The sequence below is a fragment of the Argiope bruennichi genome, chromosome 1 (assembly GCF_947563725.1).
Source record: "Argiope bruennichi chromosome 1, qqArgBrue1.1, whole genome shotgun sequence".
Taxonomy (NCBI): domain Eukaryota; kingdom Metazoa; phylum Arthropoda; class Arachnida; order Araneae; family Araneidae; genus Argiope; species Argiope bruennichi.
Window position 1 is genome coordinate 53,176,572 of NC_079151.1, and position 27,896 is coordinate 53,204,467.

Here is a 27,896-nt window from a genome sequence, read left to right on the forward strand (position 1 = left end):
TTAATCCATGTTTCAGATTCATTCTGAAGTACTTTTGAATTAAAATAACACAGAATAAAGGGAATTGAAATTGTATAATATGCATAATGTTACCCCAACTGGCGTAGAAAAATTCACGCATTTGCGTTACCGGAGCTGGCGAAGAAAATTCACGCATGCGCATTCTGATTGTTGCCATGACAACCGTTATCAACGGATGATTTAAATTATTTTTAGGTTAGTTGCATGCTTTTGTAAGTAAATTGTATATATGTTAGCTATATATTTTTTTGTATATGCTTATAGTTTTAAGTACATCGTTTTTTAAGTAGTTTTTTAAACCTGTTTCCGACCGATTATTTTAAACGATTCATTTTATTTTCTTAAAGTTTGATGTATTTAAAATTAAACATTGTTACTGAATCGATCTGTTCATGATGAATCTGAGAAAATTTTGTTGACAAATTCTTGAGATATTACCTAACATAAGAAAGATATTCTTTAGTGCCCATAAAGTTTAAACGCTCAGTGACTCTATTATCAGTAATCATATTATTAAAAAAAATGCTTTGTTTCAGTAAAAAATATTATTATATTAATTGCAGTTTAGTCATTTCCATTTTAATTTTAATCATAAATTCTACCGGAACTAACTGAAAATTAGAGAGATACATATTATGTTATGGCTGAAGACTTTATATTATTATGAGTGAATTACATGACTATCAAAATTTGAAGCTTTAAAATATTTGATGAAGAAGCTATTAAAGTAGGAATTACATAAAATATTTAATTATTAAAATTTTAACGAGCATTAAGATTGGCGAACCGGCTGGTCGCCAAAGGCGGCTAGTATGAAATAAAAGGCGATGGAATTTTGTCTGTTTAAGATGATGGATTTTATAAGAATTTCCACTGTGAGCCAACATAATTTATTGCATATATGTTTTTAAAGATACACAAACGTTAGCACGTGTGTCTTTGTATAATTTTTATGAGAGATTTGAAAGCATTAAATTAGGTATTCAATCGTATTTTTGATACATTTTTAATACACAATTTATATTCATTGTCAGTTCAATGTATTGATTTGTTGTTTCCTCTTAACAACCCAATAATAATCTTAATCTCTTCCGTTTTCTTATAATAGTGGGAATTCACACCGACATAAAGTATTTACATAAAATATGATATTATTTGTACTGCATTAAAAGCTTTTCATGCCAACTAACATTTTTTGTGTTTAAACATCATGAGAGTGTTTTGCTAGTTTACTAAGGGTTTTGTCTGTATCAATGATTTTTGACGTGATTTAAAATGCATACCATATTTTCGAACAAAGGGAGTATCAAGTAATATGGGATTGTAACTTTGGCGCTTTAAGAGAATTGGTCATATTTTTTCGTCACCTTGTATGAATTTATGTCATAATTCGCTTCATTTTATGAATTGAAATTATAATTTTTCTTCACAATATATGAATTTATATTATAAGTAGAATATTATTCGAGACTTCACATATAATTGAAATTACAGACTGAAAATACAGACATCGCAATTGTTTCCAAAATGCAGTTTTCAATTAAGATATTTTCTGTAAGTTTTTATTACTTTATTACGTTTACCTTTTACTTTATTAACTTACCTTTAATTCATTTCGAAATTTACTTTTTATATCAGATAACGGTGTTGGATACTCTAGTGAAATTTTGTGAATTTTTGACTACTTCTAATGAAGAAGCAGAAGGTTTTTCATCTCTCATACTTCAATATTTCTAGAACTAAATTAAACGAGAAAGAAAATATTGGATAAAATTTGCATGTACATACCTTACAAATCTTCTGGTGTAGAATAAAAACCATGGTATTTTTCCATTATTTTTCTCGAAATAATTAGAAAATGAATATGCAGTTAAAAATCCGCTAAATAAAAAAAAAAAACATTTTTTTTAAATTTATTTTATACGAACATGAAATTTCTTTTTCACTTCAAGTTTAAATTCGCTTTAGAAACAAAAAAAAATTTTTTTAGCTTTCTAAGAAATGATGTGTTGGATATTATTATATATTCGTTTTATTAAAATAAGAAAAACATTGATAGAATTTTGTTATAATAAACTGAATAAGAAAAAACTGTTATAATAAACTAAGAAAAAATTTTGAATTAAAAAAATAAAAAAAATAAATTTTCTTTTCAAAGCATTTAATAGAGCTTAGATAAAATGTTCTGAAAATTTTTTTCAATTTAAATTATTGAAAATATTTATGACCGAGATTATCCTGATATTAAATAATAAGGAAAATACATTAGATCGAATTGAAAAAGGAATGATACTCGCTTATTAAAAAGTACTTGTATTCAAATTCTTTGTATTTAACTTGTATTCAATGTTATTCAAATTCCTGTCTTTTATCCTTCCTTTCTGTTCTTGTTTCGATTTATTGAGTAATCAGAAATATCCTCAAAAGTAATCTCTACTTATATTTATTATTCCATTACATACATTATGTATGATTAATAGTTTAAATATCGCGTAAATTGCATTAATTGATGTCGTAATGCTATTTTACTGCGTTGTTTTTGATTTGTTTTTAATACGTAAATAAATACCATTACACTATTCATGGCTAAATTTTTCATTTTTTATACTGAGTATGTTATGTCATCCAGCATAGAGAGACCAGTTTGGTAAATGAATGCAATCTGAGAACCATAAAAGAAAGAAAACAATTTGGAATTCGATGGCCTGCATAAAATTATTGTGGAAATATTCTGAATTTGCAAAATGCAAATTAGTGATCCAAAAGTCTATGAAATAAATGTTTCTTCACTGACGCAGTTTGGCAATTCTGTTACACAGTTTAGTTGAATAGAATCAGTGGCAAAATAAAGTATTGAAAACTGTATAATTCAAAATTATTTTTATTGAAAGTGATTCCTTTGCGATTTTTTACCATTGAATGATATTTGCTATATTTGCTTTTTGGTTATATTTTAGATATATTATTTTAATAGCTAGAATATGACTGCAGGAAAATATTAGTTCATTTTGAGATTAAAAATTACGATTCCATTTTGAGATTAAAATACAGATAACTTAATATGGAGAAATTTGTGAGTTTTTTCGATTATTTTTCATTCTAAGATAGAAATATTTGAAAAATAAGTAAAATAAGCTTCTTACATTAGTATAACTATTTTCCTTTATTTTCATATACTTATATAATCATTAAATTTAGCGTTCTTTTTTTTATATAAAGGGAGACCTAAAACTTGACTTTTTAATCAGTTACTATGGTAACACCTGCGGCAGAATGAGATTCATAATATTCACCATAACAACCTATGAAATTTTTAAAACCGCGTTATTTTATTACTTACTTATAACATTAAAATACAATCAACAGAGCTCTATCTGGTCAAAATTTTATATATAGTAGTAAAACCTGAAATTTCGGAAGCTATATATGATGTTGAAAATATATTGGGTAATGTTTTAATACGTCTATATGTGAGAAAGAGATTTTTAGCTCATTTATCTTATTTCATTTCATAATTGCAAAAATGGAATTTTGTCTTAGATTTTACATTCATTTCTTGATAAGCTTGTTATACATTTATATTGGAGAACATATATATATATACTTGGAGTAACAAATTTCTGGAAACTAGTAAAATGCATTTAATATATTTTATGTTTGTGAAAATGAAATTTTATATTCGATATTATACTCATTTCCAAATGAGTTAGAATTTTAAAATATACAAATTTATATTATTTTGATGTCAGTTTACCTTTTTTATATTTTCATAACTTAATTAGTTACCAATTGATTCATAAAATTATTTAAATTTTGATTCATTTTAAGTGGTATCAATAGTTTGTAAATTTGTAAAGAAGCTGATTTCATGGTTCTATAGTATTTATAATAATAATAATGAAAGCATTTTGCGGAAAAAACGCAATATAAGTCACTGTCAAGAGAAATTTAATTTAAATCTTTTAACAGCTGTTTTCATTATTAAATATATTGAATGCTATAGGAATAATTAATATATGTCATGAATTTAATTATAAAATAATGATATAAAAGGTTAAAAATGCACATTGTATCTAACCGAGTTGTGAAGCAATGAAGTATATTGCTTCACCACGAACAACTCGTGTAGTTTAAATTAAATATGCCTTTGAAAGGTTTTTCGTATTTCTGACAGCTATAATTCTTGCCGAAGAGACGTTTAATTTACTGCTCATATGAAGAAATTTTAACCTTGAAAATGAAAAGGTATGAAAAGGGATTTAGGCAAGACAATATGATAATGACAATGAATTACTATCGAGTGATGTAATAAAGGGACTACAAAGTGAATGTGCGTTTATTTCACGGTGCAATATAATGAGATGGGGGGAAACATTATACCATTTATCCTATCATTCCATTGACTGCAGAAAATACTCGAAATAAAATTGCTTAAAAATATCCAAGTATCACGAAGGGAATGAATAATTATTAGAAAACTTATTTTTAAAAACTTTTGCGAACATATTATTAGAAAATATCAGAATTTCTTTTATTTGAATTATTTTCTTCATTTTACTCCAGTCATTTAGTATTTGTCCTTCTCGGTATGAGGTTGGGCCACGTGAATATAATCAAATTTTATCTTATTAAGGAAAAAAATGGATATGGAAATATTAAAATAGCTAAATGCTATCGAGAATACAAAAGCTTAGAAAATTTCAAATCTTCAGCACATCAAGAAGTGAATGAAAAATCGATTAGTAAATTTCATTTTTACAAAAACGAATCATAATCAACGAAATTAAAAGAGCTTGAAATACTTATTTGTTTTGATTGGGCGATCAACTGATGCATTCAAATGAGCTGATATTTTATGCACTTTTCATCTAAGAAAAATATAACTCAGATGCATTACAATTAATTGCATTTCAGTGTTTTCGCAAATTCAGAGGAACATTCTTATTTCAAACGTTGATCCGTTTTTTATTAAAAGTTTTGATCTGTTTCAGAAATTATATATGCAGGTACAAAATCAGTTAGTATTAGAAAGTGTTACGCATTGTATTACAAATATAAATATGGCTTGATTAAAAAGTTAACACGATTTCACAATTTTCCGATGTTCTTTGTTATAAGTTAACTATTCTTTTATATTTGCAGAATTTCTAAGGTATATAAAGCTACTTCTTTATATTTATACCACAAAATTTTGTCATTTTGTAATTTATTAAATGTATCAAATCTAAAATATTTTAATAACATAATTAATCAAAGAATGGCAATTACCTAACAAGAACGAAAGTATCTAATGCGAGAGCTGTATGCTCATAAAATTGAATAATAGGCATTTCCAGGATGATTTGAAAATTATAATCTATATTTCCTGAAATGATAATAACAATTATAGGAATAAAAATAATAAATTTACATCATAACATATAATAATTATAGAATTTTTATCTAAAATATCTACCATTTCTTGTAAAAATGGCATTTTAAATTGAAATACTTATAGCAATTTTATATAATGAAACAGTCTTTCAGTGGAGTTTTTTAAATTTAGTTTCCTTTTCACTTTTCGTATAATCCGCGGCAAGAAATGACCCCCCCCCCCGTTCTTTTTATCAATGCACTTTGATCACTTAATATATTTTGGTATTTTAGTAATCCTTGGGATTTTATATTCCTCTCCTCATCACACTTCTGCAGCAACAAGAGAACTTACTTCATAATATGATCTTTATTGCCAAAGCATCATTTTCCATTTTATTCTTTTTTGTGTTTCTTTGCATAGTTAGAAAACATCACTTTCTTTTCCCCCAAGTCCACTGTTTCCGATAAGAGAGGGACACAATAATCTTGAAAGATCATTGCTTTTTTGAAATAATGATTAGGATCATTTAAATATTTATAAAAACGAAACGAAACTTTGTACTCTCTCTCTCTCTCTATCAAATACACACACACATACACACACACACACACACACACACACACACACACACACACACACACACACACACACATACATACAGAAAGAGAGAGAGAGATGTTATTGAAATATTGTGCATATTTGAACGGTGTTCATAATCTATAATAAAAGAAGGAGTAAATAATTTCAGTTAACGCCCGAAGAAAGCGATATTCTTCGCCATATATTTAAAAGTGACAAAATTTTAGTAAAAGAAATTATAAAGCAATCAATTTAATTAGAACAACATAGTTCATAACAGACTTATATCTATGTTCTACGCATAATTTAAAAAAAATATATCAAGAATTTAGATGATAATCAGTCTTTATTTATTTATTTTGTCCTTTTTACAAACTAATAAAAATGATCGAATATTAATGTTAATGCTTTCACTGAAAAAGAGAAATATTGAAGGTAATGAAATGGCAAAACATTGAAATGTAATTTATCTATATAAACAGGGAATTTTTTTTCCTGACTTTCTAAGCTTTCATTTAATTCCAGATTACCATTCCTTCTATAACTAGTTTTTCCTCCCTTTGTCTTATTTTTGTCATCTATTACATGCAAATTTTCATGTATTTATGGATATCTTTTTCCTTAATTCTATAATGTCTTTTGATGATAAAATTATTATAGCATTCAGGATATACATGACATTATTTTCTAAAGCACATATAACATAATCACCGAACACACTAACATACTGTCGTATACATGTAGATTAATCAGCGCTATTTAAATTACACAGGCATTTTCAGTTAAAGATTTGTTTTGTCGTCTTATATGTAAAGAAGATTCTTCTGAAGTTAATTAATCATTTCAAAAGAATTACATGAGTTTCTATTGGATGATTAAAATTATTATTTAATCTCCTGAAATTTGCCATTAACAATTTAATAATATATTAGTTTTTAAGATATATTTGTAGATTTATAATCTTATCGATGAAGTTGGCTTTTCCCTAATATGAAAATTTTTTATAAGTCGAAAAATTATCTTCGGAACGGAAAGAATTGAGAAAAATATCCGTTTCATATTTGTTTACTTTATTTAATACGTTTATGTTAAAAACATTTTTTACAAATTTATGTTTTCTGCTCTTTATTAAATTATATATTACATATTTATTGCAATTTCATAATAATTTGCACAATGTAACTGTATTTAAATCCGGACAAAGTAACATTGAAACATTATGTTCAGAATAGTTTACTTACTTAGTGCTCGAGCGGTAAACATGAAAAAATGTGTTATGAAGATACAAAGAAAAATTAATACTCGTATTCCGTCTATGTAATCCATATGTTCTTGGTCGGTATCAGTACTTAGTATTTGTCTTGCATTTGTTTGAATGCTAAAACAATCGAAAAATTTCCTGCATTTTCCTTTCCAATCTGAAAAGAGAAATTGTGGTTTTAACAGTGAAATAATGAGATTTATTGTGAAAAGTAATTATAAAAATAAGATAAATCTGCCCAGAGAGAAAAAAAATGCTGTATAATATACAAAAAAAAATCGTCATTTTTTTAGCGGCAAAAGAAATTGAATTTCAATCTACTAATAAAGTATATGACTGAATATTATGAAAAATATTCAAAAAATTGCTAAACAACTTGGGCAATAATAATAATTTGGCAAATAAATGAGTCAAAAATATTTTTTTATAATATAGTCTATAATATTTCTGAAGGACAAATACCCAATTTCTCAAAATTTATGTAGTTACTATTTAATCACACACACATACACATTCTTTTATATTAGACAGATGAATTTCCATTTGTACATTAGACATCGCAGAAATTTATAACAGGCTACGCCATCTTTTCTGATAAGAATCCATTCTTAAGTATTCCTGATGTTTCAAATTCAGCAATAATGTTTTGCATTGCAGGAAAAATGCACTATTACAAATAAATTGATTCTAAACCTGTATATTTTGATTTCTTTTGACTTCATTTTTTCAACCAACTGAAACGAAAATTTGACAGACTACTATATTTTAGCTTACAAAATCAGGTATTACATTTCCCTCACTTAAGTTGTTGTGTTTTTGAGTTATCACGCCTTCATGCCTGCGAAAGTACAACCCATAAAAGATGAATTCTTTGACGGATTTTTTTCAAAATTGGATGCTGACTTAAAATTTGGAAGTTGCCTTATTTCATGTGTTTATTCCTTCACGTTATTCGTTCACATGCGTAAATGTACTTGAATAGCCACACAGGCAGATCGATTGAAAGAATTTCATTTAAAATTTGTGAATTTCATGTGAAAACAAAATTATATTGTATATCACATTTTATTCAAGAGGTTTTGAATTATCACATAGACAGAAAGAGAGACAAAATTCTAAAGAATATAGAGAAATATAGGGAGGTATGAAATGTGCAGTATCTTTTAACTCTTATTGATTATAATACTTTCTCTTTATAGTTTCCATATTAACAAAATAATTTAAAGTTAAAATTTCTCTTTTTTGGCTACAATATATAAATTCTTAAAAAAATGCTTTTTACACTATAAGTGCTTAAGTTCACGACTTATTTCGGATTAATAAGCTCGCACTTAATCGCAGCAGATTTTCCCACATACTAACTGTAACAGAAAGGCTACAATGTAAATAGAATAATTCAAGAAGGATTATTTATTGCGTTACAATGTTTATATTATCATCTAATATCCATGAGATTCGAAATATCCTCTTATCTTTTACCTGAAATAGTTAAGTGTTCATCTTCCTTTTTCTTCGCTGTAACTTGCGCCACTCCATTTGTTTCTTTCCTTTGTTCTTTCAAGTTTTGTAAAATCTGTTTCTTTGTGAATACCTTACGAAAAGATTCATAAGCCCTGATTGAACTTCCAATTAAACATAGCAATACAAAAACCAGAATCACACACCTAAATAAAGACAAAATTTCATTTTACTGTTATGGATAACAATAAGGTAATAAACGGAAAGGAAGTGATGAAGGTATTTCAGCACTTAAGAAAATTGTATGCATATTCAACTAATTGGCATATTTCGTTTTTCATCTCCAAACACATACACATTGCAGAATATAAAATACTAAGCATTTTTTTGAAAAAAAATTAGAACACATTCTTTTTTTACTTTCGAGATGTGCGGAACAAAATATATAAAAAATGAATATAATAATTTTATACGCGAGTCAATTGGTTTGTGATATGAATCCAGTTTGACCAATAAATTACAACCTTTTTTGAGGGGGGAGAAGAAACTACTATACAGATGATAATTTCGTTCAGACCTGATTAAAATTATTTTAGATAAAATTACCGAAATAATTATCATCTCTTTTTAATTGAATATTAGAAAATTATCTTTTATGGTTTAAAGTAAGATTCATTTTGAAGACCTTTCTGCTGTCTATAATAAAAATCATTTAATAAATGATATCATTCTTGTCGACACTCTTAAAATTCTGAATGACATTATTTTATATTTAAGCTGCATAAAAGTGTATTATGTCAGTTTCAATTAGTTAGTGGCAGTTCAAATGAGCAATGTCTTTCTAAAGTGAAGTTTTTTTGTTTTTTTTTTTTTTTTTTTAATTCCAAAGGTTGTACGCATTGAGAAGAGAGAATTGCCTAAAGAGGGGTTTTTAATTTTATCGATTTAAACTTAATCTAATGTAAATGAATACAATAGAAAATTCCCATTAAAGCCTGATTTAAAAGGAATTCTATATCCGATATTGAAGCAGACATCCTTGATTTGTATTTATTATGCCTCTATATTGTTATAAATATATATTATTCATAGCGCTGAATTCGCTTATGAACATTTCAATATTATTATAGATATGTGTTTGCTCAAAAATCAATTGAAATTATGTTTCACTCTGTCTTTTTATTTTTCATAATTTGTCGAATACGATTTGATAGCAGTGCAACAGAACAATTAATTTATATCTATTATTAATAATTAATGCATATTTTTCTACTTTGTTTAAACAATTATGTTAGTAATGAAATTTTGAACCAATACGAGTTCATAATTATTTACGAGCAGCAAACTAATTCAACCAAGTACTATTCGGTATTAATTAAACAGTCCATCTTTTTATTAATATATGCAGTGTATATTTTTCTATTAGAATGAAATACTTTTACTTTATAAGAAATTTTTAACTAATGTGACTTCATTTTGTAACTTAAATAGTAGTAGGATTGAAAAAAAAAATATGATTTAAAATTAATACAAAATAAATTTTTATGTCTACTTCAATAAATTTATATATCTTATCCTTTTAATTTACATGTCTTATCCTTTTAATTTATATCCACTTCTATTTATAAGATTTTTAATAATTAATAAAGAAATAGTTTTATTCATGTAGAATTTTTTAAAGATTGGTGATTGATTTAATGTTTTTGGGGAAAATTTCGAACAGTTTGGAGTTTGCATGTATAAAGCTTACTTTTAATAATGCTGCTGAAAAATTCAATTTATTTTATTGATTTTTCAATTTTTAAAAGTATCTAAAATGTTACAAGTTGTGTTTTTATTTAGAATCCATCCATAAACGAATTTCTGAATGCTTAGGTATATACAAATTTACAAAATATTCTTGAAGATGGAACGGATATGTAATTTCATGAATAAATTTCAAAGATAATTTCTACGTTCACTTGGAAACACAAATTACCAGTTGTTGCTGATACTTGTCTGTTTAAATTTTGCTTTAACATGCGGTCAAGTTTAACCTTATATTATGTCACATTTAAAGTTCGGTCGAATTTGTTTTGAAATACCTTTGAGATTTTTTTCTATGCGGAAATTCAAAAGTTGAAAATTGTAGCCCACGTAGCAGAGTGCAGTAATAATGATTTCGGTATGGAATCTTGGCTTCTTTTTCATGATGCTGATTTAGTGAAACTAAATAAATTCGCATTAATCTTAACTAATTGAAGTGTTGATAAATACTAAAATATCAAAAGTTAATACTTTCTCTGTTAAAGAAAATTATATGATTATTTTTTTTAAACATGGTAAGACAAATGAATCAAAAATCATGAACAAAAGGAATACGCACAAAAAACAGAGAGCCTCCGTGGTTAGCTTCTTCGGCTCCTGTTGACAGGGAATAATTGAAGTGTTAGCCGCTTCTTGCCATTTTTCTGAATATTTGGGAGAAAATTTGAAAAAAAAAAGCATTAAAATAAAAACAAAATATTGCAGAAAGGAAAAAAAATTGTTTCTACAATAAAATCGCGGCGTTTTCCATCGTTCCGGACATTTCAATTGCCATAAAAATATTAATTTTTAAAAATTTTTAAGATCTATTTTAACAGTGTTTAAAATAATAAAATTCAATAATACAGATTTTCCAAGAGTATATTTGATTAAATGTTTTTGATTGTTCCGTCTAATTCCTTCGAATTACTTCTAAGTTTAGGCTGTTAAAAAAATAAAGACTTTAAAATGATGCTAAAATTAAATGTATTCTGCATACACCCCTTCTGGAAGAAAATATTCTGGATTACATCATTTACACAGATCTGCAAAAAACTTTTTGAAAATCCTTTTAATTTTGATAATGTACTTTTCATGTAATTTCGGTTGGATTTTTTTCATATCATGCGAAGACTTTTTTTCAAATAATTTCTTATTTTTTGAATAATAATTAAATCAATGTTTTTATTACATTATTTCATAAATACACGCTTTACATTTATATCCTAGCTCCGTTAGCTTTTGAAAAAAAAATGAGTTGATGAAAAAGTTAAAAATTTTTTTTACAGAAACACCTTCTCTCTTTTTTTAAACTTCTTTTTCTTCTGTAACATTGATTGAAAGTAGGTCTCTTTTCAAATAAAAAGTAAAACCGATACTCCACCTTTCTTGTTATCTCCTTTCATTTCATTCAGCCTTCGTGAAACCTTTCTTTCCTTATTACTCTCGGATTAGATTTAAATGACCAGAATATAATTTCAGATGCTATACGGGAAAATGAGTTTTAATATCGTTATTACACATTTCTTTCTTAATGACTTTTAAAGTTTTTTTCACGAATTCTGAGTGTTGCTTAGAAATATTTCTTTATTTAGCGCATCAGCAATATTTATATTACTTGCCTTTTTGCTAATGCTGCAAAGTTTTCAAAACAAATAAACACTTGATTGAATCATTTTCTTTATTTATTCAATATAGAAATACCTCCTTCCAGCAACTAAAAAAAAGCTACAAAATATTTATTTGAAATCAATTCAATTGAAATAGTGCTTTTAAGTGCTTTAAATTAAAAATTAATGATAACTGCTGAGCCTATTTCATTTTAAGCAGTTATAAATTTAAGTATACCTTATATAGTTTTCTACTTAAATTTTTATAATCAATTTTTAAGGTAATGTTGCATTTTTGTGATATTTATTATTGTCAAAAATAGCTCAATGATTTTCAAACTTGGTTTTCAAAATTTCTTTTCAGTGCACAATTTGGATACAAAAACTTTTTAAAAGTTATTATTCAATATATATATAATCTTTTAGAATTCTTACCTGCCAAATTATTCATTAAACTTGGAAGGTTTGCCTGCCATGCTGTTGCTTTGCATGAAGTTTCTTTATAATCCATTTTGATATTTATACCTATGAGTAAAAGGATACAGAAAATTTGTCTTCAAAGAGCATATTATCATTTCATTCATGATTTTTTTTTCTGAGATGCAAAACGTTCAATGTATAGAAAGATTTTGCTTAAAAATAAAAATTATTTGTGAAAGTGGAAGACATCAGGAAGGAAAACATTGAATATCTTTAGAGATCTGGCAATCCATTGATTAATCGTTGAACGCCATTAATCTCGAGCATTTATTTATTCGTTATAATTTGAATGATCGGATGTTATAAATATCAAGATTGAGGATTGTGTCTAAACAAAATATGAACGCTTCCTTTAGTTCATTCAATGTTGCTAATAAGGATAATAGTTCAAGTGTTTACGCATCAGAACTCGTCCCGATTTATTTTGTTAGAATTCAGAATAAACATAGAACTTCCCATTCTTATAGTAGATGTTGTCCTATATGGGAGAAGCAGTGATTTAAATACAAAACATTCATAATAAAGAGAAAGAAAAAAAAAGATATTAAGTTATAAAATACTATAATCTTTTAGTCTGGGATGTAATATGAAGCGTTCTATGCATAACGATTTTTATAACAAGCAGTTTACAGACAGAATGCGTACCTAAAAAATTGAAAAGTTGGAAAATAAACATGCCATGTTTTCATAAAAAGTTGGTAAATAATGTTTTACTTAAACGCACAAATATTTTTAGCTATTTAGATTGATTATTCCTAATCTTATTATTTTATTGCAATCAGTCGGTTACAGGAAGAACGATGTTACAAAATTGTAATTGAAATTAACATTGAAATATTTATTAAAATTAATGAAAATTTTAATGTTAACATCATTGAATAAAACATCATTGAAAGAAAACTAAAACACTGAAAACTAATTTTTTGAATTTTGAAAACTGTATAAACATAATCTTTGTTGATGTCATATTCGACAATTATTGAGGAAAAAATGTGAAATTTCGATTAAATTTTCCTGAATTAAAAAGGAAATTGATAGTTAAATTCAACCTTTCTAAATGAGTACCCCAAGATATAAATATGCTTTAAATTTGGTGGTTCTAAGTTTCATAATTCGCTCCATAGAACGTTTTCAATGATTTTTCTATCACATACAATTTACAAAAAATATGCAATCAAAAAAGATATCATACTTTAAAAAAAACCACGCACAAAATGCCCTAATGATCGTAAATTTAACTCGACAGTAGTTTTTTTTGCATTGAATATGATAGTAACTGCAGTTGTTAAGTTTAAATTCTCCCATATAGATATATAATGAGTTCAGTTATACAAACTTCCTATCTATTTAAAATCAGCGCCAGAGATATTTAAGGATACATCTCCTAATTTTGACGAGATCAAGGCTGGCATCCCTGTCTAAAAGCGTCAGCGCCACATCATCGGATAGGGGATGTTTTGGCCCATGTGGGCACAGACAGAACGGATCATTGGCGGAATTGAGTCTCAAATCCTTCTGCTTGCAAGCCGAGACCTTACCACGAACTCACCGCGGTACTACTATAAAGAACAAAAAAATCCTCAAATTTCAGTCTCCCTATTTTAATGAGCTTTTAAAATTTAATAACAGCACTTTCAATACACAGACTTAAGCGCTAATACTTTTGGTCCTCTATTCGAATATTAAGCAGATAGCTAACGTTATTTTACGCTTAATTTAAGAATTTTACATCTTAATGCATATTGTATTTCATACCGACTTTATTTTAAAATTAAATTTTTCCATTTTTAAATGTTTTTTTTCTTTTAAATTTTAAGGAAAGAGCTTCTTTCTAGTAGAAAAAAGGGAAAAGGATCCATCCTTCCCTTTTCTGAACAGCCCTATTCTGGATTTCCTCGTATGCACCCTTATTAATTCAAATGAATTTGAACCATAAATTTCAATAACATTCTTTTAAAACAATTTGACTAACTTACTAACTGATAAATTATTACATTAAAACCTAATCATTAAAAATATTCACATTAAAACTAATATAAAGTAAAGTTCCCTTCTTCATAAAAGATTTTTTTGAGAAAAAAAATCGATAAGAAATTACTTTACGATGTTTTTTATCTATGAAAAATAAAAGAATATTAAAATATGATAAAATAATAATTAAGATTTGATTTCCTAGTAGTAATTATTCACTCTCTCATTTTTTCTTCACTCTATTAAGTTGGGATTCGACTAAACTTTCAAAAAAAAGTTTTAAACACATTCTGGATTAGCACTAATATACTGAATGTGTATGTGCACGATGATTTTATTTTTCTTACTTGTATTTAACTAATACTATAAGAAAAAAGAGGAAATTCTAAGAAACTTCAATTCCTTGTTTCTTTAGTCTCATTTTGTAAATTTCTTCTTCTTCTTCTTTCTTTTTTCATTGAAATTATTTTCTTATTCTACGAAAGCTTTTTAGTTTTTCATATCACCATTTTACTGAAAGAATATATATATACGATGTGTCTGCTTTAATTATGGCTCAAAAGCTAGTTTCTAAAATATTTGAAATAGATATATACATTCTATTCAAATTCATTCATTTGAAAAATGCTCTAAATAACGTAAATAAGAATATTTTATTTGATTTCAGTCAATAAATGTACTTATGAAAAAAATATGAAATCTAAATTCTATACAGTCCCTTCGATCCTATGAAGGATGTTCAGTAAAAATGTTCTGCCACTATTAACTTTTTAATAAGAAACATTTCAATCTTCTGCGACCAAATATGACTGAGTGATAAACTTTTGAATATAATAATTTTAGAACAATCAACAATTTCATTATTTTAGGACAATTAGCCGAGGAGAAACTCTAAATGCTAATAAGTGTATCTTCCTTGAAGAGTTCAATGAAATATTCCAAATCCATATATTTTTCTATAAAATAATTAAATTCAGATTTTCGTAATTTAAATCAATTTTTGTATCAAAAGTGTGGATTTTTTTAATCAGTATTTCATGACTATTTTATTAAATACGATTCATATGACAGTGGATCTGCATAAAAACCCAAGATTGGTATTTCATCAGAACATTTATTGACTCAAACCATATAAACTATAATTCTTTATTTTATTTAGACCATTTTTCCCGTTGGATATACATGCCTACGATTAACTGTTTAGAAAATAACTGTTAAACTCCTTTTAGAAGGATATTCTCTGTATATAAAATCATGTTTGTTTTAGATAGCACAGAATTAGTCAATTTATAATATGAATATTTTTGAAATAAAATAAAAATGATCTTGCATTTATTTTCTAGAAAATATCTTGTTCCATTTTAAATTCATTTCGCATAAATATGTGCTGAAAATTATAGTTATCTAAATTTAATTTGTAGTGAGAGTTAATTTAATCGTTTCGTTCGGGCTTTTATCACAGTAGGATGGCAACACGTCAGAAACAGCTCATTTTTCTCATGCATGCGTGATGTATTTATGTAGGTTAAATTTTATATGAAATAAGGTGAATTCTCTCTACTCGCTTTTGCTCTCCAACCTCCATTTGTCCTCGAATCATGTATGTCAATGTTTAAATATGATTTGCATACATTTACTGATTGGTCTACTTCCAATTCAAAACTGAAAGCCCTACGATGAAAAATATCTAAATATTATATCGATTTTTCTCATTCTGTTCAATAATTCAACATAGCAATTGCACAATCAGCTTTTCATTTCAAATTGGTAGATTGCCGCTTGATCTTTCTTCGTATATTTTTTTCTTCACCTGATATCGCTTGACGTCCCATTACTACTTAAATATACAACAAGTGTATTGCTTAGGTATTCAAACGATTGTTGGTATAGAAATGAAAAATTTCCATTACTCGAAAAAGGTTAACAAAGAAAGGGAAAGTTATTCATTACTATTGCTATCAACAGTATGTCTAAAAGTAGAATTAATGTCTAAAAATAGAATTAACAAATTATACTGATTAAAACTCCTTTTCTGTTTTGTTTTCGTCTTTTGGAAAATAGTTTATGCATTCATTTTTTTATTTAATATTTATTTATTTGATCTGAATTTTAAAATCTATATTCTTAATTTTATTAAGAAAATATTTGACAGTTAACAAAAAAGAATTCTAATAATTTGTAAAAATTGTATTTGACTTTTAGCATTTAGCTGGAGATTTTATGTTGAAAAAAATCAAACTGAGAAAAAAAATTCCTAAAACTTTTAACACAAAAATATTGTAAAAAACAGTTTATATCAAACTAGATAATTTTTGGAGCAAAAAACAATTATTTATAAATCAGATGGTCTCAATTTAATAAATGCCTGTCATTTCTGAAAGTAGTAATAATTCAGTTTTAGTTTAGCAATAGAAAAATCTTGAAAAAATAATAACATTTTTATTTTACTAAATTAAAAAATTATTTTATTTTAATAAATTCCTCTATTTGAGAAATTTTTTTCTGATTTTAGTAAAAAGCCAAATTAGGAATACAAAGAAAATAAAATATATAAAAATCTACCTTTTTCCGGACAAATAAAATTGATCTGCTGTATAAACACCCTTTCATTAAAAAGTCACGCTATGCCATCAGATTGATATTGTACGATTCAAAATATAGAAGCTCAAATGCAACAGGAAACTGTTACGCTCCCAGATTCCTCAAATTATGAGTGCCTGAGAGTAAAATTACAAGCCGTAGTTCAGGAATCGGATTACCATAGTATTTTAAATGCATCTTATCAATCAGTCTTTGGACTTCAACAGCTCATATCATTGCCGTGAAGGAAAAAAAGTATTCAAAATATCAATATCATCCTTTTCCCATTGTTCTCAATACTTTATTTTTATAATTGTGTGATTCTGATTTCTCCGACATTTATCCCGTAAATAATTCGGTTTATATAGATGAAAGAAAGCTTTCTACTTGTTAGCTAGCTATTAAAGCTGCAGCGAAAAAAATTGTAAATGTTTATATTACTGAAATCTGTTCCGTGTATAAAAAATATTTTCTATTTTATTTTCTCAAATACAAAGTATACAAAGAGCAAGTATTGAAATCGTCAAACAATTCGAACTCGGGACTTTGAAGAGTTCATGTTTTAGTCTTTGTTGGGCCCGAAAAATACATACCTGGAATTATGTCTGTCTGTTTGTAAAATTAATTCAAGACCGTGTTGATCTAGACAAATGAAAACTGGTATATGGTCTTAAGACCCAAATTTGTGTATTTCTATCAAATTTTGAATGAAATCTATTCAGAAAAAGCCCAAATATTCTACTATTAGGTTATTACTACTACATTACAAAATTATTATTACTACATTTTCCGGCAGTTTCCTACTTAATATTCTTTTATTATTAAACGAAATACAGGCTACTGATGAAAAATCAGATTTTATGCTAAAAAAATTTAATACAAACCTTACATCCCAAATTTATATTTTGTCAGATAATTTACAACATTACTACATATCAAAGAAATAAATTTGAAAATTTTTTTGAAAAAAAAAATTTAAACTTTTATTTATATTTTAACAAAATGTTTTGAATATCAATCTGCATAGGGTTTCACACCAAAAGAAAGAGTATGGAAAATGTTGTAAAATAATATCTCCCTCAATTCTGTAGTCAATTAGCAGAGCTGTTAGAGTATTCCAAAAAAATCGTTCCATCATTTTTGGACAAATATTTGAAATTTAAAAAAAAAATGTGCTGATATATCTCGATAAAATTTTTGTATTTTTCAAGTCCACATAAATAATACTTATTGCTGAATTTTATACAAATTTAAGATGAAGTAATTTTTTTTAAAAATTGGTTATTCTACATAAAATTAGCATAATTTTTTAATTTAATGCTAAACATTAAAAAGAAATTGTATTAGTAATATAGTGATAATAACGTAACAGAATTAAACTAGTTACCATTTGTTTAATATGGGCGTAATACCAACCACAGATACTGAGAAATTATTTCTCTTTATTAGAAGGTTTTATGGAACCTATTTTTTAAAAAAGGCAACATAATTTTGTAGGATTCTAGATGTACCTTCCAAATACTCTACCTGTTATACGCTAACAGAAAACTATTTGAAATTTAGTCTTATTTCATTATAAGATATGCACAACATTGAAACTGAATACAGAAATTATTTCTTCTGTAGGAAAAAGCTAATGGGCTGATGATAACACAATAATAGAAGGTAATTTAATAAATTGCTCGAGTAGGCTTTAAAGCTGCCTATAAACTCGAATCAAGGACCGAAAAGAACCCAGGACAACATTTCTTATGCAACATAATTGTCAAGCATCACAACTTGTGAGGACATGTCGTTGTAGGATAACTAGAAGCATACAGATAAGATAACTGAAAAACTAGCATACAGGGTAATAATAACTCAAGAAGAGCATTAGGCTTCTCGTCGATTAAAAGAGGTGGGGAAAAGGAAAGAAAGAAAGAAAAAAAGATAAAAGCACGAGATCAGTAAAATAAACGGAGATTAGATCACTAGATTGTCACAAAGTCATGAAGTTTATCATATCTAAAAAATAATAATGGCAAATGTTACTAGCGAAATTGCCAATGAGAAATTAAAATTTCTATCATTGATTTATTGCGAGAAAGCATGATTAAGTTTCGGAACATATCACTGGAATTTTTATGTTTTTACAGTATAACTAAATATCTATAAAAATTACAAAGTATGAAATGTTATTAAATTATATTATATTTTAGTTATTGTAAAAAATATGCTTGATTTAAATTCAAAAGAATTATATTTATTCCCAAACCTGTTTTTTTTTTACTCCAAGGTTCTTTCTTTATTCATGGTTAGTTTGCTATGATTAATAATTTTTTCTTTCATAGTTACTTTGTTTACGGTTTCCAAAATTGGTGCTTCCCCAGGAATAGAAAATTTTGAGTTGGAAAATTTTTCATATTTACATTTATTACACAATATAAAAAAGTACAATGTCTTAAAGTAGTCAATAAAAGAAACAATAGTAAATCCAGTTTCAAGGCGAAAATCACGACGTTTTTTCCTTTCCAGCTAAGTACGTATGCAATAATCTTATTACAGGATACTCGAACAGCAAAGACACTGCAAATGCAGTAACTAATGTCCACAGAAACATACGCCCCAAAAGTAGCGCCTGAAATAAGGGGAACAGTTTTCATTATTAACTATCAAAAAATAATACCACACAAAAATATAAATGAATGCAAAAATAGCTCTTATTTTGCATAAATAAGAAAATTCATAATTATTTTAAACAATTAATAAAATTAAGTCAAAATTCAGGTAACTCAAAATAATTAGTCCACAAAATTAAGAGGTTATATTATTTTTTTACTTAGAGTAAAATCTAATTAAAATCTTCTAAATACGTGAGTAGAATCAATAACAATGAAAGAAAAAGATTTTTAGGCAAAACAACGTTAAGGCCAAGTCATAAGAATTCTGAATATAATTTTGCATGTCAGCGGAAGTCGATAATTATAAATTTTCGAACCTGAACATAAAAAAAACACACAAAAAAAAACACTTAATAGCAAAGATATTTTTTTTTTCATATCTCAAGGGCGGTATACGAGCGCTGTCTAAAAAGTATCCGACCTTGAATTTTCCGGCATAAGGTAAAACGGAACCACTATGCACTGTCAAAGAAAAGAACGAGAAGAAAGAAAAGAAGAAAACTGAAGAAAGAAAAGAAGATGACTGAACGAGTTAAGCAAAAAAAACAGCATCAAATTTTGTCAAAATGTTGGTGATTCTCAAAGCGGAACAATTCGTAAGATTCAGCAAGTATTTGGAGACGATGCTATGGGGGTAACACAAATGAATGAATGGTTAAGCCTATTGAAAAATGTCCGCCAGTGAAGACGATCATGAATACGCACCGGAAGGAAAAACAGTGACAAAAGAGTAATATCAACAAGTTCTCCGCCAACTAGACGATGCAGTTCGGCGTAAAAGATCAGATCTTTGGACGACGAAAAATTGGCATTTGTATTATGACAATGCTCCGATTCATTCGTCACGACTGATCCTGACTATCTCTGTGAAACAGTCGAATTTGGACCAGTAATTTTCCAATCGTCTCTCAACCTCCCTTTTCTCCAGATATGGCTCCTTGCGACTTCTGGTTATTTCCGAAATTGAAGGTGCCGTTGAATGTACCGCGTTTTGAAAGTAGAAAAGAAATAATGCAGAACGTGACAACAGAGATGAACACTAGTCCAAAAGAAGTTTCCAGGAGTTTTTTCTTCAGTGGAAGGATCGGTGGGCTAAGTATGTGAAGGCGCAAGGAGCCTACTTTGAAGGGGATTACGATTCCGATTTCTTCACATAAGTAATGTATTTTTCTTGTCCGAATACGTTTTAGACATCCCTCGAATGTTGATACAAACTGCACGAATTAAACAACCTTCATCATAAGAATCAAACAATCACAGAAATCCCTAAATTGTAAGAAATATAAAGTGAGCATCATATTTGGAAATAACTTAAAATGACATGAATTTACTATCTACGGACGACTCAAGATTCAGTTTGTGCCTAGTTAACGCGATATGAGAGACACTCTTAAATTTTTAAAAATCAGAATTATAAACTGATACTTTGAGCACAAGTAAATACAGATTGGATGTAAATACCTGCATATCTTCCAGAATGATAATTTGATGGGTAGAGGATTCAAAGAATAGATTCTTGCCGGCTTTTGTTTATACCATATGTTTGGATACCCGGCGTTCGATTTAATGAGAATTGACACTCCATTTCAAAGAACTCGTCTTGTGGGAGGCTGCTTTATGCAGCAGGAAATGAATCGTGTCGAATGGTCAGAATGATCATTCGATCTGAATTCAATTGACCGGGTATGGAATGCAGAAAAATTAGAGAATACTTGGCCAAGACCTCCTACGAAAATAAAGTGCTAAAGACTGTTCTTATTGAGAAATAGAAAATTGTGCGACAGAATTTGCAAGACCATTTCGTAAATTTTAAGCCAAAAATATATTTATCCACTTTTAGTTGATAAAAATATCACAAACTGTATCTGATATTCTATAAAATTCCAAGAAAGACAGTTTATTTAAATTTTTTCTCTCATATATAATTTTTTTTTAAATCTCTAGGTGCATGAGAGAATCGCCTTTTCCATCAAATTAATGACATTAATTGTAAGGCAATATTTCTTAGAATAATACGTTTGTCAAACATAAAAACAAACATTCAATATTTCTTTGAAATAAAGAGAGGGTTGGAAAGGACAAGAATGGAGATATTAGTATAGAGGGAGGGGGGAGGGCTGTTCACCATTATTTTGACCTGTGATCCGACTTGCCTCTCAGAGGCCTTCCATATACCTTACCATGCACTTTGCTTTATTGCAATTAGTATGAACGTTTTAGTAGTGCTTTTGAAATTAAAGTTATAACTATTTAAACAAGGCATCTTTTAGTGCTCATCTTGCATTTTTCATATTGATTCAAAACTTAATATTATTACTTAAAATTTATTCTAATGATTTTATTATTTTAAAATGGAACACATATGAATGTCAATTATATTATTGAACAAATTTATACAAACCCAGGACAAGTCGGAAAAAATGCTTTCGTAAAAGAGAGATTCACTCACAAATACTTCATAACTTAAAAAATTCCATTCAAACACTATAATTTGTGTGAGGTAGGCACTGAAAGATAGTCGAGAAATGGGCTTAAAAATCGGTCGTGAAAAAAATTTGCCGAAAGATCCTGAAAAAAAACACCACTTTTTTTTAACTGCTTTTTTATTTGTAAAATTTTACAAATTAATGAAATAAGAATCTTTTAATTTTAAAAGAAACTATATATTAATACATAATGAAAAAATCAACACATATATTCTGGCATATACCATTAAAAGTGCTTGCTTTAAAATTGTTGGAGATTTCAACAATCATATATAGTTTTAAAAATTGGAAGATTTGTATAAGATCATAACACAATATATTTCTCTGTTCCTTTTGTTTAGGTAATGAATGTTCTTAATCCATATAACTTTTATACTTATGTAAAAACAACTTGTATAGAACGTAAAGTGTGCTTTAAAAAAAAACGAAGTTGAAAGTTTTTAAATTTTTGATCTGTAAGAAATGTATGAATGGTGAAGTAATAAATAAGAGAAGAAAGTGAAAAACATGTAATAAAAATAGTTAAAAATTAGTTAACTATTTCAGTTTTTTAGATTTAATTGCCAATTATTAAAAATCAAAATAAACTATTTCCAAAGCAAATAGTTTTAAACTTATTATTTTTGTATAACATTTTGATAGAAATAGTAAATAAAAAAAATGTATATCAATAACTATTGAAACATTTTAAGGAATGAAAAAAATTTGCCATTTGTATTCAATATCAAATATACCGTATTAATTATATTGGATTGTGAAACAAGCAAGAAAGAAAGGATACCTAAATGCAGATAACACCTGCAGATGTTCTATTAGCATCTGGCAAGCATTTCAGATTAATTATTAACAAATGACTAACGAATTTATTTCATTTTAAAATTTTGAATTCCTTATTTACTGAGTACCCGAAACAATAGAGACATCCCTTACTGAAAAGTCAACCAAACAAACAATGACGTTGAATGACGTAATATTCTTAAGGAATCTTATATAGGAATTCTTAGCATAATTATCAAGGAAATTAATGTCATAATGGGCAAGACGAAACATGGAAATGACATTGAACGATAGGTGATTGTATGCGCACGAAGAGCTACTGCTGCATTTCTAAAATGATGACTCTTTTAGGATATTCTTTCTCAATAGTATGTTAGGTGTTCCAATATTAGTAGTTACAAAAAAAAAAAAAAAAAAACTTCAAGTCTTAAGATTTATTTTGATTGAAAAAAAACTTGGTGAAGGAAGGAAGTGAAAGGCAAGTAACACTCATAGTTCAAAAGAACAGAGGGGTAGCAACACTACAGATTGAAGCAATATTCAAGTGCATCATAAAGCATATCTCAACGCACAAGACGGACGGACTTGGTAAAGGATGGCCTTTTTTAGCAGTACGAAATCATCAAAAACTCTTTTGGTAATATTAAAAGACGAGAAAAGAAATCTGTGGTGGAACCAGAAGAGCCGAAATTGGTCACTTGATATTTGGATTCTATGTTCGATACATCTCGCTTTCTGGTCCATTATACAATTGGCTGGATCAACACATGGCGCCAACAACACGAATTAATAGAACTTTCCTGCCAAATGGCAGTATTTCAGGCTGCTGATAATGAAATTACGAGCGTGGAATGTTTTCCTAAAATTCATTGGGTTCCTTGATATCTGTGGAGAAAACTCTGAACAGCATATCGTATCATAGTGGATGACGCGAATTGTATAGCTCTATTGTTTCTTTACAGAAATAGTCATTTTCAGCTGGCCAGTGCGTTTTGTCACAATGCTAAATGAGTCATAAAGTGTTTTGATAACATCAATCAAAGTTTAATCTGCTTCGATGGGAAACTAAATCACCTGACCACTATCTTATGAAGCATTTGTGGCTCAAAATCGAAATATCAGCTCTAAGCTTGGAAACACCACTGCTCATTTGACACAAGTGAAAGCAACAATTATATCATCATGGGCCAACATTCCTTAGCATTGGTATCAACAACTTGTTGAATCGATGTCAAAAAAGAATATTGCTTATGATCAGAGCTAAAAGAGGACTAAAATCGTTATAAGATGTTGTCTCTAATTTTTAGCCTCTCAACACAGATTGTGGCCAATAACCTAATGATATCTTATTATTAAAATTTCTTGGAAAACAAGAAGAGGAAAACTTGAAAGAAGTTAACCTTCTTATTAAAAAAATAAACCATGAAAAGCAACAGGAAAAAATATTCCTAATACCATTATAGACAGCCGTATTAATATAAATTCATATATCGGATCTATTATATTGCATTGTAAAACGATAAAAGGAAAACATATCAAAAGGAAGCAGAGGTGGCATTAATTTTATAAATTATTTAGCCAGTGCTTTCTTACGTCTCCTGTTTTATTGTATAACTTCAAATTGCTTAAAAATTGCTCACAAAATTCTAATCAATGCTTATTATTAAAATTTTCAAGAAAGCAGAAAATTTTGAATGTCACTTACCTCCTTGCTGCGTAGTGAAAACGAAAATAAGCCAAGAAAACGCTAAAGAAAATAAAAGAGTTTTAACACCATTATAGACAGCAGTTTCCCAAAGAGATTCATCTCGTCCATCGAAGGCGAAAAAGCAGATCCACAACAGGAAAGCAAACATAATCCATCCAAATGACAATGTCAACTGTAGATGAAAAAAAGATATTTAATACCAATTAATTTAAACTAGAAGAATGGAAAACAAAACCCATATTATAGATTAAATTACATCTAAGTTTTTAAATAACTTGACTGACAATTATGTAGCATCTTATGAAATAAGGTTCCTAAACCTATATTTAGGCCGCTGAATTGAAGGAGGCTGCAAGAAAGTGCATTAAAATGATTTTACAATTAAATTCGGCGAATAGAAAAATATTCAGATAATAATAACACCTTGTTATGTGTAATTGCAATACCCCTGTAAGCGTAACTCCGTTAACTTAATTATTATAATATTATAAACACAGTATTCCCCTCAGGAGGCCCATATTCTTCAGGGGGTACGGGTGTCCCAATCCCGAAGTTCCCAGGGGTCTTTCCTCCTTCCCAGATTTCTCTCCCCTTCACTGTTATCAATTCCGTTTATCGTTCTATCCCTCGACGGTAAGCGAGGGAGCTCCCCATGAGAAGCTGTTGTCGCTCTGTTTGCTTCTTGCTTCTATCATGGACTGCCAAAATTCCCATGTGTTGGCCGTGCGTGGCAATCCATTAGCATTCAAACATTACTTGGAATGAAAATGCGGATTAGGTCGCAAAAACAGCCACGGCGTCGTACCCATACTTTGAGTGGATTGCTGGTAAACATTTCCTCTTTTATTATCCAAAAATACTCGCTTCAAAATGTGCATCAAATGAATCGAAATAGCAAGTACCAAGAAATTCTAGACGATATTCAATCTATTCTTTCCTTCACCTCATAGTTTAAAAATTGAACAGAAGATGTGATAACAGAAAGCTTAATTATCAGGATGATCCTCACCCCAACTCTACTAAATAAATTCGGACTTTTTAACAATTTCCAATGTCTCTCCTGTAACCAAGAAAATGACATTGAACATTTTCTCACTATTTGTACTATTTGAATTATTTAACTCAAAGAACATACCTTTGGAACAAATTCTCTTTCAATCTTCAAGAAATTTCTGATCCAAGAAACTGTTTTGCATAAACGCTTTCTTCTAATGTTTCTTCGTTCACTGAAGTATTTTGATATGTATTAACTTTGACACTCTAGCATTAGAGGATGGTTGCCTTTGTTGCTAAATGTCCCAGATTTTCTAATTCAATCAATCAACGCAGTATTTGCTTATATATTGTTCTTGATCATGATTATAGTCATGATATGATCCATAGAGTATGCAAAACTCACGATGGAAATTGCAATTATAATCAAATTTTAAAAATGTGTATAACAATAAATCCTTAAAGGTCACCCATTTTTTCCTATGGTTGCTCTTTTAGCTTGTAAATTAGGTTATTATTGTTGTACACAGAATATTCTATTAAATCAGTGAAATTTCAATAATTATCATCCGGCATATTGCGTAAATCATGAAATGTTTTCAACACAATACGCAAAACTTCAAAGATGAATAGATCTGTTTTTGTATCCTTATATATATATATTTTTAAACAAGCTTTAATACAGCTCATATACTAATAGATTAGTCAAAGTATATTCATTTGCCATTTAAAATTAAAGTTCAAATCTTTGATGGAATAACGGTAGAGACTCTCATAGCATAATGAATATAATTATCTAGCCCTTTTGAAAATAATATGAATTACATACCTATTAAAATTTGTTCTTCAAATGTTTTGCTGAAAAATATATTAAGAACAAGTAAGCATAAAAGATTTAATTTTAAATCTTCGTAAAGCCGGTAAACTAGCTGATCACCAAAAACGATGAGTAATAAATTTTTTAAAAAAAGTATGAAAGCATGGAGATTGGTAAGCTAATATTACTGAAATAAAAATTAATCTAAAATAATATAATATCTTGATTATGTTAAAAAATTGCTAAAACAAGAAATGAAAGTGTCAATTTATTAAATTAGTGGCCTCATAATGTGTGCTGCCTAAGATCACAAAATGTCTAAATCTGCCACTGTGTGATTTTAAAATTTCTTAAGGGATTAATCGGGGTTACCAGAATTCTTTAAAATATCAGTTTCCGAGAGAGAAAAGTTGCAGTCTATGTGACAGTTATAAAGAATGAACAGACCAGAATAAAGAATGAAATTTCAAAACATCAGCGCATATGAAAGTTTAAAGTTATTTCAGGTACTAAACTTGATTCCTAACTAATAATAGTCAATCATGTAAAATTCCAATTCTCTGGTAAATTTCATTGCACCTATCATGTAACGCACTCTACTCCTTGTCCATCAGTATACCCCCAAAATGGATATGAGATGCCTTAAGTATATTGGTTGATTATCGCTATCCTGGAGTATAAGGTAGTGATATAGAGTTGGTTACATCCAAACCGGTGATAGGACGTACGTTCAACGGAAGGGTAGTACAATGGCCAGCTATCCATTAGGTATTCAGCCTTCATTCCCGCTAGAGCACTAGCATGAGCAATGCGCCTCATTTAGTTTACCGGAGGCTACTGCAGAGAGGGGGTAGCTCCTCTGAGGTTACGCTATATTATTTTCTACTATGAGCATGTGGACGAGAAAATACGGGATAAGAAAGTAGGTTCCCGCATGTTACTGCGTACAGCAATTTTTTAGAGTACAGATTTTTGTGGAATCGAGTCAGCAATTTTGTCGTTCATTTTATAGACGAGGTGTACCTTGTATAAAAGGTGTTGAGCCGTAATGGGAGATTATTTTTTGAATTCAATAGCAATATTCTGATATAGCATATAAAAGATGGCCATCCTATTTATCGTACGATGGGAGGGATTGTGATGCCGCAGCTTTCTTCCTCCTTCCACATACACTACTGGATTCTTAAATAAAATTGCACACTTGAAGAGTATCCCATAAGCTTGGATCATTCCATTTCTTCGCTCAAATTGCTCATACATTTTGCCGATTTTTAAATTATTTTTATATTCATTTTCTTAATAGATTTTCTGAGATTCAAATAGCTTTCATTTTTTCATCAAATATTTAATGGTT

At 28.2% G+C, this 27,896-nt stretch overlaps 2 protein-coding genes across 2 annotated transcripts in view; both read right to left on the reverse strand.

The window, feature by feature from the left end:
- LOC129956641 (nose resistant to fluoxetine protein 6-like) overlaps nucleotides 1-17,275 on the reverse strand; it is a 31,637-nt gene extending 14,362 nt beyond the window's left edge. The window contains exons 1-7 of the mRNA XM_056068596.1: nucleotides 17,084-17,275; nucleotides 12,506-12,595; nucleotides 11,041-11,125; nucleotides 8,697-8,881; nucleotides 7,198-7,374; nucleotides 5,290-5,386; nucleotides 1,810-1,902 (exon numbers count right to left, since the gene is read on the reverse strand). Coding sequence (XP_055924571.1) covers nucleotides 1,810-1,902; nucleotides 5,290-5,386; nucleotides 7,198-7,374; nucleotides 8,697-8,881; nucleotides 11,041-11,125; nucleotides 12,506-12,581 — 713 coding nt within the window. The 5' untranslated portion in view covers nucleotides 12,582-12,595; nucleotides 17,084-17,275. The remainder of the gene's footprint in view (nucleotides 1-1,809; nucleotides 1,903-5,289; nucleotides 5,387-7,197; nucleotides 7,375-8,696; nucleotides 8,882-11,040; nucleotides 11,126-12,505; nucleotides 12,596-17,083) is intronic.
- A 2,203-nt stretch (nucleotides 17,276-19,478) lies between these two features.
- The window catches only part of LOC129956710 (nose resistant to fluoxetine protein 6-like), a 30,098-nt gene continuing 21,680 nt past the window's right edge, over nucleotides 19,479-27,896 (reverse strand). Inside the window, exons 12-14 of the mRNA XM_056068661.1 lie at nucleotides 24,730-24,904; nucleotides 22,163-22,329; nucleotides 19,479-19,718 (exon numbers count right to left, since the gene is read on the reverse strand). Coding sequence (XP_055924636.1) covers nucleotides 19,593-19,718; nucleotides 22,163-22,329; nucleotides 24,730-24,904 — 468 coding nt within the window. The 3' untranslated portion in view covers nucleotides 19,479-19,592. The remainder of the gene's footprint in view (nucleotides 19,719-22,162; nucleotides 22,330-24,729; nucleotides 24,905-27,896) is intronic.